Genomic DNA, 14,744 nt, shown 5'->3' on the forward strand with positions numbered 1-14,744 from the left:
TTTTCCAAGAAGTAAAATACAAAAACGTAACTTAAATGGTAAGAATAGAACAGTTCTTCCAGTGGTTTCCATTCTATGCAAAGAAATGACTGTAGCTAGCGTGGCAGCATCGAATTACCAAAAATCTTAAACATTGTTTTTCACTAAAAAAGAAATAAATATACATATAAGTAGGTGTATATATGTGTGTGTGTGTGTGTGTGTGTGTGTATATATATATATATATATATATATATATATGTAAGATTTCAGAATCCTGCTTTGTGTTTTGAATAGTATAGTTAATGATGGAATGAGAAGTTCATTTTCAACCTGATAACAGGAAGAAAAATATACCCATGCCTTAATAAAAATATAATTTCAGAGGTAAGTGAAATCTTAAGAGATCATTTAAATTCAATCCCTTTGTGAAAAACCGGCTTCCAGAGAAGCCAAGGTCACACAGCTACTCAAAGCTATGGTTTCCTGACTCGCAGTTGAGTTGATTTCTAATATAGTTGAAAAGCAAAAATTCAACTTAGTATTAATGGTCAACAAAATGAAGAACTATTTAAGTACCTTGTGTGTCAGACTGAGGTCAGGATCCATTTTAATCATTTCCCAGCTTCCATATCCGTACTCGTAGATACCAATTAACAAATTGGAATCATCTTCTTTGCCCCAGTCTATATCAAAATGAGCTGCCTTTGTGTGGCATGGGATAGTATACCTAGTATTAAAGTTAATAACCATAGTCAAGTTTATAATTGCCTTATTAGAAATTAATTTTGAAAACATTTAAGTCATAGCAACTTCAAAATGTTATACTTTATTTTTAAAAAGATTTGATTCAAACTGGCAAACGGCATAAAACATTTTTAACAAATTCATACTCAAATTACTGAATACCAACAATTTTTTTATAATGGAAGAAGGAAACAACTCACTGCTTTCTTTCCTCTGGATCTGAAGGAATGGATCTATGCAAGGGTATTAATTCTTCTTCATGGGAGATGACTAGCTTGGCATTCACCTGTACTCCTGATATTCGGAATGTTGGACCCTTTACTTTTCCAAGTCTACCACCTTAAATTTTTTTTAAAAGAGCATTAAAAAGTATAAAATACATAATTCTACAAAATACAAAGCAACATATTATATATAAGCTATTACTCATATTAGTAAGTATTACTTATTTACCTATAAGTATTACCTGTTTATATTAAGGGGAGGCTTGCTGGCAAACTTTTAAGTTTCACTCCAGTATATTCAGTACATACTAGCGATTATAAAATAAGCAGATGAGGATTCACAAAAACCATTTTGGGCACTTTATCAATTGCACAACGTATATCAATTTATTAATACTGTCAGTCTTTCAGTAAGTTTTAGTATGATTTTTTTTTCAGTATATCCGATTACTGAGTCTTATCTAAATATTTTTATTTAGGTAGATGAATTGCAAAATAAGTATAACGAAATAACTAGGCCCAAAACCAATGTCACATATGTATACTTACAATATCTCATCTATACTAAAAATATAATATACCTAACAATAATTCCTCATGTTACCTCCCAGCCAGAATATACCAGGCAGATAGATTCTACTGCCTTTAATAATGCAATCCTATTCCTCATTTCCTACTACCCAGAAATGGCCTGGCTTTGTTTTATGAAGCATTTTTAACACTACTTATATAATTAAGATTGATGTAATAACTGAAGTTACCAACACCTACCTAATTCATTAAGAGTGTATTTCAAAACTTCCATTTACCTGTCTTTAAATCACTTTCATTTTAATATTACCTGTTCGTTCTGTTCCTGAAGAATTGTCCTTCAGAGCTTTAATGCAACCATTATGTACCAATTCTCCTAGTCGTCTGAGGTCTGTCTCTGACTTATCAACTAATTCAGCATCTCGAGCAATTGCATCCAATCTGTAATAAAATAATACAATTTTCAGGTAAATATGCAGAAAAAGTGGAGCCATTTAAGATACATATTATAAGAGTGAAATTCTATATTCTTTTTTTTTTTACTAGGCACTGAGGAGATAATATGAATAATGATTAATGTTCAAAACGAAATGTTTTTCACTGTACTTCATGCAAGTCGTTTCAAAATAAAACCAAAAATACCTCTATTGTAAGACAGGATTTTGAGGAGGAAAAAATGAATAGTCTTTGCCACTCTATATTGAGAGAGTGGTTTTGCCACAACAAAGGACAAGGAGTATTCAAATCACAAACAATTATTGAGATTAATTGATAAATAGAATTGGTCTTTAAGTCAGAAGGCTAGGTTAGCAAGTCAGCTTCTATAAGGATGAATCTGGTATTTTATAAGTTTGTGATAAAAAGAAAAAGCATTTGTGGGGGTGGGTATAGCTCAATGGTAGAGTGCATGCTTAGCATGCACAAGGTCCTGGGTTCAATCACTGGTTCCTCCGTAAAAAAAAGAAATAGAAAAGAAAAAGCATTTGGGAAGTCTCTTACAATTATAAAAATGCAAATATTTTACAGACATGTATTTTATAGGGAAAATTTCACAGACTAAAAAGAATTAAGGATAGTATAAAAACTTAAAAAATCTATGTGAAATCTGTTTTCCACAGATTAACTTTATAAAAACCTGTTAAAGCAAATTTTTAAGAAAGTAGCTAAAATGAATATTAGTATATACAAAGCTAACAGCATGTGGCAAATTTTATAATTCTATTGAGAATGGCAAATATATTTACCTTTCCAGAGGGCCACCAAATTTCTTGTAACTCTTGATAAACCTAACAGAAAATAATTGTTTGGTTTAAACATGGGTTTCACTATTCATTAAAAAATAAATATAAATATGTAGAAATAAAGATAATATTGTTAATGCAAAAATTAATTCAAGGCACTATTACTAACAAAAATAAACAAATGTTAAAATATTAAGATATATCAAGTAAGATAAGATGTTTAGAAACCAATATAAATAAAACAATAGAAGCTAAATTTTATTTTTGAAATTATTTTACTATTTTCACAAGACTGAAAGTTTCAAGGCTACCATAGGAAGTGTCTCCAGAATTACCAATCACATTACACCTCCTCACATTTCAAGTGTTGATAAAAGTTTACTGACTATATAGCTTTAATTCAGATGTATGATATCATACTAACAACAGGGAAAAAATATTAGTTAAGAACCAAGCTACCCAAGTGGTTTATGGATGAGGGAAGATATCCAGGAAAAGCAGAAATGCCTTTTCAACTAAAGACAGAAATTCCAGCAAATCAGAAGGTCATGAAAGTACCCTAAATACAATCTAACGATATTTTTATATTTAGGTTTTTGGCAGAAAGAATGAGGAACAATTTTATCAGTCAGGGTCTATGATTTAAAAGAAAAGAGTTACAATGGACTGAAACAAACAACAAACTTTCAAAATACAACAATAAACAAACTCACAAACTTCATAAGCAAAAATATTACATAAACAAAGTAAGCTATAAGCCCTTTCCCTTTTAATAAATCTGTATATATGAATAAAAATATTTTGAAAAAAAATCTACAATTTATCCTGCAAGGCCAATCTTACCTCACTTCCTAGACATATCACAAACACTTTAACATGGTTACTTTCAAAAAGGAAATCACGTCAGTGTTAAAAAACTAGAATATAGAACTAAATTACTCCTATGTAAAAAGAGTAATGTTGGAGTCATAAATGCAGTGATAATGTTTAATAAATAACCTAACATACTGAAATATGTATGTTCATTATTCAAAAGGGTCACTATTCTGAACCACATTAATTAAAGCAAAATAATTTAGCAGTCTAAATAGAGTAATAAATAACGTGGAACAATTAGGTGCCAAACTCACTTTTTTCCATGGTTATGATGAACAACCAAAAGCAGAACCACCCAGTCCCTACCCAATTATCATACATTTGCTGCCTCTAAAACTTGCATCTTAATCTTTAAAAATTATGGGATTTCTAATACTTTAATTTCACCCTCTACTAAAAGCAAGTTGGAGTAAAACAGTCTCAGGTCAGCTTACCGCCGAATTTCTGCATCACTAAATCCTTTAATATTTTCCCGAGGGATAGTCCGTGGTCTTCCACGTTTCTTTGGTCTTTTCCTTTCAGAGATCGAATCACTATCAGATCCAGAGTATCTCCTACTTCTGCTGCGCCTCCCTTCACTTCCATTGAAACTAATCTGGAAGTTGAAAACAAAATTTTACCCAAGCTTAGAGTAAAGAAAACACTATAAAAGACTGATAAAATAAATTCAAATATTCTTCTATATATCAAAAACATTAAATAAAATTGAAAAGCAAACAAAAAACCCCAGAAAAATATAGCATGTTAATGACAAAGAGGTATTAATATCCTTAACACTTAAAACATCCTCATAATCAGCAAGAAAAACACCGATTATCCTTTTGTAAAAATATGTGAAAGGGTTACTAACAGGCAGTTGATAGGCATTTTTCCTGACATCAGAAATGTAAAAGAACACCAGCCAAAAGTTACTTACATTAAAAAAAAATTTTTTAAATGCAAACAATCTGTTCATCAAAAAAAGACTGGACAAATAATCTATACAACAAAAAGTTGAGAAGCCATTTAAAATTGTTACAGAATGATTAACATACATTATACACCATCAAAAGGAAGAAAGCAAGTTCCAAATTAATGTGACTCCAATTAAACTTGGCAAATGAGATATATTTAAAAAAATACTGGAATTCAGTATACTGTATACCATAATGTTACTATGGTATCTCTGAACAGATTGATTGTGTCATTTTTTTTCCTGTTCTTCTAAATATCTACTAATTAGGTTAGTAATATGAAAAAAGTGCCAGTTGAATCCACATAAAAGCGCCTTTATAACACCCATTAGTTCTTTAACAGATAAATCAAAACATTTTTCAGCAAGTCTTTAGAGTCCTTACAAAATCTCAGTACATATTCTGAACCCCTAATGCACTGAAAGCTAACTGCAAGTCAGCAATGGTATTTAGTTCTTACTCGTTATAATTTTCTCTCATCCTTTCACTAGATCTAATATAATGCTGTGCTTCCCATGCACTGTAAAAAGAAACCATAAGGGTTTTATAGAAATTAAACACCAAGAAACTACATACATGATCACTCTCAGGCCAAACACAAATTATCTGGCTCCATTTCTGCCTCAGATATAGAAAGTTGGTAGGTTGCTGCCACTCTAACAAGTCTAATCTACAAAATCATAAATTTTCTTAAACACATCAAAATCACAACAATCTAGTAGTCTAAAATATAAGGAAATATAGCAGATTATTAAAAAGTGATGGCACTCAAACACCAGCTCACTTGTAATACGAATGACAGACATCAAGTACCATATAAGCAGGTGAGAGGAAGTTAGCTCAGATTTGTTCAAGACTGAGTGTGGGCTACCATGAGAGCAGAGGGTCCTAGGGGGAACCTGCACCTACTCTCAGGTGCTTTTCCACAAACCTCCACCAACCTACCAGGTGCTCATGAGAAAGACTACAAACAGGACTGGAGATAAAAGAAAACATTTCCTTGACGGTGAAGGTCTGGAGAAAGAGAGCAGTCACCTTTCAGGAGATAGGCAGGAAGCCTAGCCAGACCCTTCTCAACTAATGAACTGAGAACACAGGAGAAGTCCTAAATATGGTTGCAGAAAATAAAAGTAAGTAGCAAAGCAAGGACCAGGGTGGGGTAAGTCCTTCATCTACCTCAGACTCTAAATTTGAGGAGAAACCAAAAACTCAGTAATCAAGATAATGCAAAGAGGGCTTATATTAAAGTTTTTCCTTTGGTCACAGAATCCAGTATATCTTGGTACAGCACTGTTAGCATTATTTAAAACTCTAATATTTTGTTCATTTAGGCAATAAAATAAACACCAAGAAATTTCTAAAAATTCAAATCACTCAGGGTATGCCCTCTGACCATAAAAGAAACTAGATATCAGTAACAAAGATACTTGAAAAATCTCCCAAATATTTGGAAATTAAACAGCATATTTCTGAAAAAGCCTATGGGTCACAGAGGAAGTCACAAAAGAAATCAAAATATTTTTGAAAGAAATGAAAATGAAAACACAACAAGTATCAAAATTCAGGAGATTCAGAAAAGACAGTGCTTAGTGGGAAACATGCAGAATTAAATGCTAATATTTGAAAAGGAAGATCTTAATTTAATGATCTAATCTTATACCTTTAGAGACTTGAAAAAAAAAAAGCAAAGCAAAAGAAGGAAGAAATAATAAAAGGCACAAGTCAATGAAATTTAAAACAGAAAAATCAATGAAACCAAAAGGTGGTTTTTGAAAAGAGTAAAATTAACCATAATCAAGGAAAAAATGACCAATATTAGGAATGAAAAGAGGGAAATCACTAAATACCCTACAGATACCAAAAGAATAAGGGGATTTTATAAATAATTTTATGCCCATAAATTCAACAACCTGGATAAAAGGAACAAGTTCCTTAAAACAATCAACCAAACTCATTCAAGAAACAGATACTCTCAATAGTTCTATATTTACAAAAGAAACTTAGGTTATAGTTTAAAAATCTTCTAACAAAGAAAACTTAGGCCTAGACAGTTTCCCTGACAAACACTGCCAAACATTTAATGAAACACTTTCCAACTCATTGTATGAGACAAGCATTATCAAGTCAGATAAGTCGTAAGAAAACAAAACTAAGGATCACTATTTCTCTTAAACAAAGAATAGCACGGTGTAAATACTCTTACGATATAGAAATATCTTTCAAATTAAAAAGTTACCTGTTTTGCGCAGTTTCTCATTCTTGGGAGCATATAAATTTCCTCGAGTTCCTTTTGTCTTTCTTCCTCTTCTAATCGTCTTCTTTGATCTTCAGGAATGATTTCTTCCCAATTCTTGGAATTTCTTTCAGGTTCCAACTCAATATCATCCTCATCCATATTTGAAAAGTTGGCAACCTGAGAAATTACAGAATTTTAGCAGAATATATTCGCATTAAAGAATTCATCCTTAAATTATATTTTTCTTTTTCAGCAGGGAGGAAGAGGCATACCACAATAAGATAGTAACACTTAAATATCCTCAGGATAATGAATATGACTATGGATTAAACCAAATATGATTGTTAAACTAAGTTTATTTCTTCATTAGGTCAAAGTAGGTGAAATCAAATGACTTCTAAGAATTCTCTTTCAGGAATGATTCTCTTTTGCCCTGATGATAAAAAAATTATTACTCTAAGTTAAAAGAATAAGAACAAAGTAATTTATAGTGGTAATGTGCTAAATGACCTTCTGCAGTAATTATCACACCAGTCCATGAACTACAAAGTGCTGTAGATAAATCCAATATTATTTTTCTGAATCATAAAAATAGTACCTAAAGAGCTAATGACAAGACACAAGGAACTCTGAGAGAATAGATAAATTTATTTAGGTTCCCTAAGCCCTAGTTTCTTCATCTCTAAAAGTTAGATAGCACACTAACTTTTGTGAGGATTAAATAAGATAATACATTTAAGGACTTATTCTCCAACTTCAATTCTTTCCCATTACAGTAAATCCTCTGCACTTCAGCCAGAGTGATCCATTAAAATTACAAGTTTTTATTCACTGCTCTGTCTCTGTGTGGCACATTGCAGATGCTCGATATTTATTTGGTGAATGAATGAACGACATGAATTGATCCTTAAAAAACCCAGTTCATGGAAAATGGTTAGGATACAGAGCAACCTATTTCTTTATTCTACGTAACTGGCATACAACTTACTCTATGATGTAGGTTGATTTATGTTGCTTTAGGACTTCTGTCAACCTTTTAGCCCTCACCAAACCAGGGGTATTTATAAATATTATTGCTTACGTTGTGTGACCGCATTTGCTTGATTTTTCTTAGTCATAATACTGCTTAAATTAATCTAATGTCAAAAATTGTTCCAACAAAAATCAGCTAAAATTCTTCAGTCATGGAAATTGAAATAAGAGATCATATTCATGCATTTACCCAAATATTTGAGGAAACAGCCCTCCCCATTCCACTAAGCATAGCTATTCATAAATGATTTGATCCCTTTCAAATCATGTCACTGATGGTTTGTCAGAATAAGAGAAAAAAATTTTATATACCTCAGCAAATGTTAAGACAAAAATGTTAAACATTTTTATAGACTACCTTACTGATCATGTTTAAAGAAAGAGGAATAAAACACTAAATGACAAAAAAAAAAAAAAAAATCAGAACCTCTCAATTTATATAACTAATATTAAGAAAAAATTTGAAAAACCTACCTTGAACTGAGAAAGTAATTCATCTCCTACAGTTAAAGGGCCTGGTTCATTTTCATGAGTTTCAGCCCTCTTCAAGATTTCATCTATATCCATTTCCTAAAGAAAGAAAGAAATCTTCTATTTTAAATATATACTTTAATATATTTAAAAATAAATATACTTCACATTTACAATTTTAAAAACGACACATTTTGGGACAATTTTTTTTTTTTTTACCTGGGGCTCTTGTTCTTCTCCCTCCGGTTCCTTGAAAAGTTCCTCAGCACCAAACTTTAAAATGGCTGATAATTCTTCTTTATTGAAAGGAGTAGAACTGAAATAATGAAAAACAAATAAAAATACTTAATATTAACAGTCACAAATTTAACATTTACACAACACTTACTACTTATTGACAGTTACCTTTATAAAAAATTAATATGACATAAATATAGGTCAAGCATTACTAATATACTTACTTTAAAACTAAAGAACTTGAAACCTAGAAGTTAAAGGGTATTCCCCCAAGATTACAAAACTAGAGTGGTGAAACCATGTACTGAATGTCTATCACTGACTACAAATTATTTCAGTGCTTTAAAAAATAAAATCACAACACTAAATACAGTACTTCAATGATCTGCTTACAGTAAGTAACATTCCAGAAAAATGGATATAGTATGATTCTAAAAGGATATTTTTTTAACAGGAAAGTAACTACCTTGAGGGGGCAGAACCTGTATGTAGTACTGTCTTCCCAGTTGTGTCCATTCTTTGAATGACAAGATGATCTAAAACCATCTTCTTTTTGGCCCTTTCAAGAATATCCTCTTCAACTGATCCCTTTGTAACTAGACGATAAATGTTCACCTGTAAAGATACACGTGATAAAACCTAAAGTGCAGTAAAAAGGATTCATTTTGCTAATGTTACATGCCCAAATATTGGTACCTAGACTGAAGCTCATCCTGTATGATGTTTTCACTGGTCAGAAGCAAAATAAACAGTTGTTACATACAATAATACATTTAAAGCTAAAGTTTCTTCAATTTAAAGATTATTTTGAGAGTATGTCCCTCCTTTTTATACTTCGGTTAGGAGATTTTATTTGCTTTTGCTTTTTTTTTTTAAGGAATGACAGTGACTTTTAAATTATCTTTTGGTGGAGGAAAAGGTAAACTTATGACAACCTTATACCAGTTCCCTCAATTCTGATTAACATTACATTACATTATTCCATTTAATCTAAAATTCTGTGAATTTCTTCTCAAGTCAATGATGAAGCCATTAAAAACAAAAAAAAGCTTTCCATAATTGATGTGTAGTAATTTCTCAAGGTCAGTGGTTCTATATCAAACAATATCACAATATGGGGCTATTTTGAAAATTTATAGGAACATTTTTAGTTTTAACAGTGACTAGGTGGGCTTATCAGCATTCAGAGCACAGAGACCTGGGATAGTAGACATTCTTCATTAAACTGAACATTCTGGCAAAATGAAAAATTATCTTGTAAGTTTTTCAAGAATTTTTAAAAACCTCTGAAATTTACTGTGAGTCTAAATTATAACTCTATTTTAACACAAACATGAAGTACTTTCAGAGTTACAATACACACTAATTTTTTCAGGATTATAAACCATTGTGTGTATCAGTAGATAACTGGATACTGTTTTATTTGGATCTTTATCATTACTTACCACTTCCATATATTTCTAGTATCGGTGTCACCAATAAAACTCACCTGTATTACTAACCTACAACTACTCATTTGGTAGTTGCTGCATGCAAATATGTCCAGTGCAATTAATAACTACTCCCCAACTCATTCATAATACAGGGCTATTTCAACTCTTCACATATACATTAGGCCTAATTAACCTGTGAAATCCTATTTCCTTACGTTCTCATCTTTGACAGTCTATAATTTGTCTTGGCATGTTGTTATTTCTACTTCAAGTTTCCCTCTCTTTATCATGTACAAGTAAGTCAGTTATTATCCAACCTAATACTATTTTTCATTCTGTTATGCACAAATATACCTTTGCTGTTTCTTTCCTTTGTACTTTTTTACAGAGAACAAGTCTTGCTCTTATTCTCTCAACTTATTTTTACATCCCAGTATATACTGGAAAGAGCTCTCTTTTTTAAAAAATCTAAATTATTGTTAGGGCATTAGGATGACCTCAAACTACATGTATCTAATTCAAGACAGAAAAAGGGGTGCTAAAAATAACTGTCATAAAAACAGGTCACTGGGTCTGATAAATTTAAGAACCACTACTTTAAATACAGTCTTTTTATTCAGGGGTATGCAATGTTGTTTCAGAGTATAAAAATGATAGGAAGATACATGATCCATTCCTGATGGGGCACAGTTTAATAAGAATTATCTGGGTAAAACATTTTTTAGATTATGGATTTATTCTTCAGTAGAAAATATGAATGTTTCAAAAATTAAAATCTGCTAAGCCTCTGTGGTACTACATGTTTATATCTCCTGCTTTGAAAAAGTTTGAGAAATACTACTTTAGATGGAGGTAAATGAATTAAAAGACAAGGACCAAGGCACTAAAAGAATGACAGATGGTTTTTCTTAAGGGCTACTACAACTGTGCCAGATAGTTGTACAAAAATTATGAGTGGCTTTTTTGCATAGAGAATCTTGTAGGCACATGAATAAAACACAGGCTAACAAAAAGGAAGCAATGTACTGAGCAAAATCTTTCAATAGTTAAACTAAGTTTATGAAGGCATTTTAAAGTTACATATATTGAATGAAATACTATATTCTACAGTTGTAAACAGAATAATGATCCAAAAAGAGTACACGATCCTATTAGGCATCCTCAGTTCTGTCAGGATTTTGGTAAATGTGAATTCCTCATTACCCTATCTGTTAAATAGCAACATGACTGTTTCAATGATCTTACCAGAAGAAAAACAAAAATCACTTCCAAGCACTCATAACAAAAAAAATCCTAAAAGAGTAAAATAAGAATGAAAAATACCTGTTTCTTTTGCCCAATTCGATGAGCTCTCGCCTGTGCCTGAAGATCATTTTGTGGATTCCAATCAGAATCAAATATAACAACAGTGTCAGCTGAGGCTAAATTAATTCCTAAACCTCCAGCTCTTGTGGAAAGCAAAAAGCAGAAGTCCTGTAAGGAGTATAAACAGGCATGATTTTAAATTCTTCTAAACTGTGAATAATCAGTATGAAAGTTTTACAATTTAATTTCTGAATTTAAAAAGTATGTTACCAATAAGACTGAAAGACAGTTTTAAAAAATACTTATAAAACACATAGACCTCTAGAAAAACCAATCAACAAGACTCCAAAACATAAATATATACATATACACACATATATGAAAACAGCAATTCAACAAGAACTCCAAATGAAAGTAGGCTAATTTATTTCTAAGCAAATTAACTGTCCTATGATGAAATACTACTGATACGAAAGGGTAAAATTCTTCAGATTTAACACAGAATACTAATTTTAAAATCTCACTTGCAAATCAAACCAGCTAGCACCAATAACACTTGTGTTCTTTTAAACTACAAATGACTAAAATAATGACAAAACACTACACTTTTACAAGTGTTCATACCTCTGATCCTTCAGCATTAAAATGATCTAGAGCTTGTTTCCTCAGCTCCCCTTTTATTGATCCATCTAATCTCTAGAATAAAACACATTAAAATACTGCAATAGTAACAGAATCAAAACTTTAAAAACGAATTGAAATCAGTTATGAAATTAAGTAATGCAAATGCAGCACTGCTTTTCCTAAGGCTAGAAGGTACTTATAGGTAGGGTAACAATGCCCAGGCATTGTATCTCCAGAGTCCACGCTCATAACCAGCAGCACTGCTTTTGCTAACAATAAATAATAGAACTGGCTTTGTCATTTTGCTTGAGACCCACTGTAAGAATATACTTTGCATGTGAATGAGTACATAGCTGTACAACCAAAATAGGTTTCATGACACAGTGTACTGTGATACACCCTCATAGTTTATGATCTATTTCATTTTTTTAAAAATGTTGGTACAGCCCATTAAATTGATTCCCAGATCCATGAATATGTTACAGCCCACAGTTTAAAAAACTCTGAGCCCAGCATGGTTATGCACCAACATGTCAATGTCACCTGAGAATTTAGAAACATAAATTTTTGAGCACCATCCCAGTACTAAAATCAGAAACTCTGAGAGAGGGATCCAGCAAAAGCCCTCCAGTTTAAATGCTGAGAATCACTGATTCAGGGCACTACAGGCTCTAGCTGAATAGCCCACATTTGAGTATCCTGAGTATTCATGGTATCTTGGGCAAGAAATTTGACTCTTATTCTTGTCAGTTTCCTCCTCAGTAAATGGACATAATACTATTACTTCCTTCATAGAATACCAAAGATTCAGTGAGAGAACGTAATTCAACACTTAGCACAGCGTCGTGGGGGAAGGGTATAGCTCAACTGGTAGAGCGCATGCTCGGCACCAAGAGATACTGGGTTGTCTCCCCAGTACCTCCTCTAAGCGGAAATCAGTGAAGAAACCTAGTTACCTCCTCTTCATTAAAAAAACACTAAGCACAGTGTCTAACATATACTGAGTGTTACTAAACATTAGCTAAACAACAGATGTCCAAAATCAAAAAAAAACTTAAAAGTGTTATATTTCTGTTCCATTAAAAATTATACTTGGTGAAAACTTTTAAAAAATAGTAGTATTATCATGTACTGAGGCATGACCTAACAGGCTGGGTTGGGGATGGGGAACACAAGAGGGGCAACCAAGGTTGACAGCTTAAGGGTAGTTTCTTTTTGAGATTATGAAAATACTCTAAACTGTGATGATGATTGCACATAACTGTCTATATATTAAAAACCACTGAATCATAAACTTTAAATGGATGAATGGTATACAGTGGAAATTACATGTCATTAAAGCTATTAAAATAAAAAAATCAAGCAACAGTACTCTTTCTACTTTTTCCCCTAAATGACTACATGTATCTCAGTCATGTTCATACCACCCAATACGTGTTCTTCATAGCACTTACCAGAGTTGTAACATTATATTTGTAATTACCTGGCTTAATGTCTATCTTCCACACCAGGCTGTAAGCTCCAACAGAACACAAACTATGTGTGTTGAGGTTCATCATTATAATTCTACTTTTATTTTATTGCCTGCACTAAATATACATCATTTACTAGCTGTATATGCACAGTGTTTCCTATGTTCCAGGCACTGTTCATAAAATTACTGGAAGGATTAAGTTAACTATTAGATGTAAAGTGCCTAAGACTAGCACCTGACTCTAACATTCAACACTCATTTCTACTATCTGTAATTACAGTGAATGAATTTCAAAATAAATATTGAATAGATAGAATATAAGTCCATTTTGATCTTGCTATCTTCCCTAAAGTCACGTAGTTTCATTCAGCCAACTATGCATTAGAATAACTGTGAACCCATAATCTTCAAAATCTCCAATAGTCCTGGTAACATTCACAAGAATTGCTCTCTCTTGCCCTTCCTCAGACTAAAGCCTAATACTAAGGCTGCCCCTTTAGATTTGAACATAGAGAAATACAGAATTAAAAGCAAATAAAAATTAGAGAAAAGAAAAACTGCTTTGCTGTTAAATATAAGGTCAAGAAGAAAAAAAAGCAATAGTGACAAATTTTTTAAACAGATCTACTTTCTTTAAAAAAAAGTATGGCCTACATAAAATCTACACTTCATCTGCAAAAGAATTTCAAAGATCATTTTGTAGAACATGCTCAGGAATTAGATGAAATTTAAATCAACAAAAAAGGCCAAATGAAATGCTTACTTGAAAGGGGAACTGACGATATTTCAAATATTCTGCAAGTATATCTAACATCCGCACCATTTGAGAAAAAATAAGAACTCTATTGCCTCGTTCTCTTAGGCGAAGTAAGAGTTTGTCAAGAAGAATCAATTTTCCGCTACTACGGATTAAGTGCTATAAGAAAACAAATCAAAATTGTCATGTTAAAAAAGCCAATAAAACGAAATGTGCCTCATTTAACACTTGTTTTTTTTAAGTATTTTAAATTGAGATTTAAAATTTTCATAATGTTGGAAAATAGTTTATTTCAGTTTTCAAAATATTCTAGAACCTTCATCATTTTGCTCTATGACTATAAATATATTCTAATTTATAAGTATAAGTCACTTATCCTAGCACTTCAAAGCCCTACTATGCTCTGCGTGGCCATTATGCCTTCTTCACACACTTCATTTCTCTTCTGGAAGTGATAGGAAGGATGAGACCTAAGGTCTAGACGCCCTTCTTACCATGTGTCATACCACAAATTCAGCACAATCACTAGTGAAGTTTTTTCAGAATTAAGAATACACTAACGGATTTTTGCTGGATAAAGTATCACAGCCCATGGTTAGAGATCCAATTTTGGAAAAATGATTA

At 32.0% G+C, this 14,744-nt stretch overlaps 1 protein-coding gene across 6 annotated transcripts in view; it reads right to left on the minus strand.

Moving 5' to 3' along the window:
- The window catches only part of CHD1 (chromodomain helicase DNA binding protein 1), a 78,918-nt gene that overhangs the window by 24,984 nt on the left and 39,190 nt on the right, over nt 1-14,744 (minus strand). For 5 of the 6 annotated variants that reach the window (XM_074360408.1, XM_074360405.1, XM_074360406.1 and 2 more), the window contains 12 exons: nt 14,127-14,279; nt 11,890-11,961; nt 11,284-11,433; nt 8,994-9,142; nt 8,510-8,606; nt 8,294-8,389; nt 6,788-6,964; nt 4,033-4,193; nt 2,726-2,767; nt 1,792-1,922; nt 927-1,065; nt 559-709 (listed from right to left, as the gene is read on the minus strand). In XM_074360408.1, the coding sequence (XP_074216509.1) occupies nt 559-709; nt 927-1,065; nt 1,792-1,922; nt 2,726-2,767; nt 4,033-4,193; nt 6,788-6,964; nt 8,294-8,389; nt 8,510-8,606; nt 8,994-9,142; nt 11,284-11,433; nt 11,890-11,961; nt 14,127-14,279 (1,518 nt within the window). The remainder of the gene's footprint in view (nt 1-558; nt 710-926; nt 1,066-1,791; nt 1,923-2,725; nt 2,768-4,032; nt 4,194-6,787; nt 6,965-8,293; nt 8,390-8,509; nt 8,607-8,993; nt 9,143-11,283; nt 11,434-11,889; nt 11,962-14,126; nt 14,280-14,744) is intronic. The other variant, XM_074360407.1, reaches the window with a different exon arrangement.

The sequence above is a fragment of the Camelus bactrianus genome, chromosome 3 (genome assembly GCF_048773025.1).
Source record: "Camelus bactrianus isolate YW-2024 breed Bactrian camel chromosome 3, ASM4877302v1, whole genome shotgun sequence".
Taxonomy (NCBI): domain Eukaryota; kingdom Metazoa; phylum Chordata; class Mammalia; order Artiodactyla; family Camelidae; genus Camelus; species Camelus bactrianus.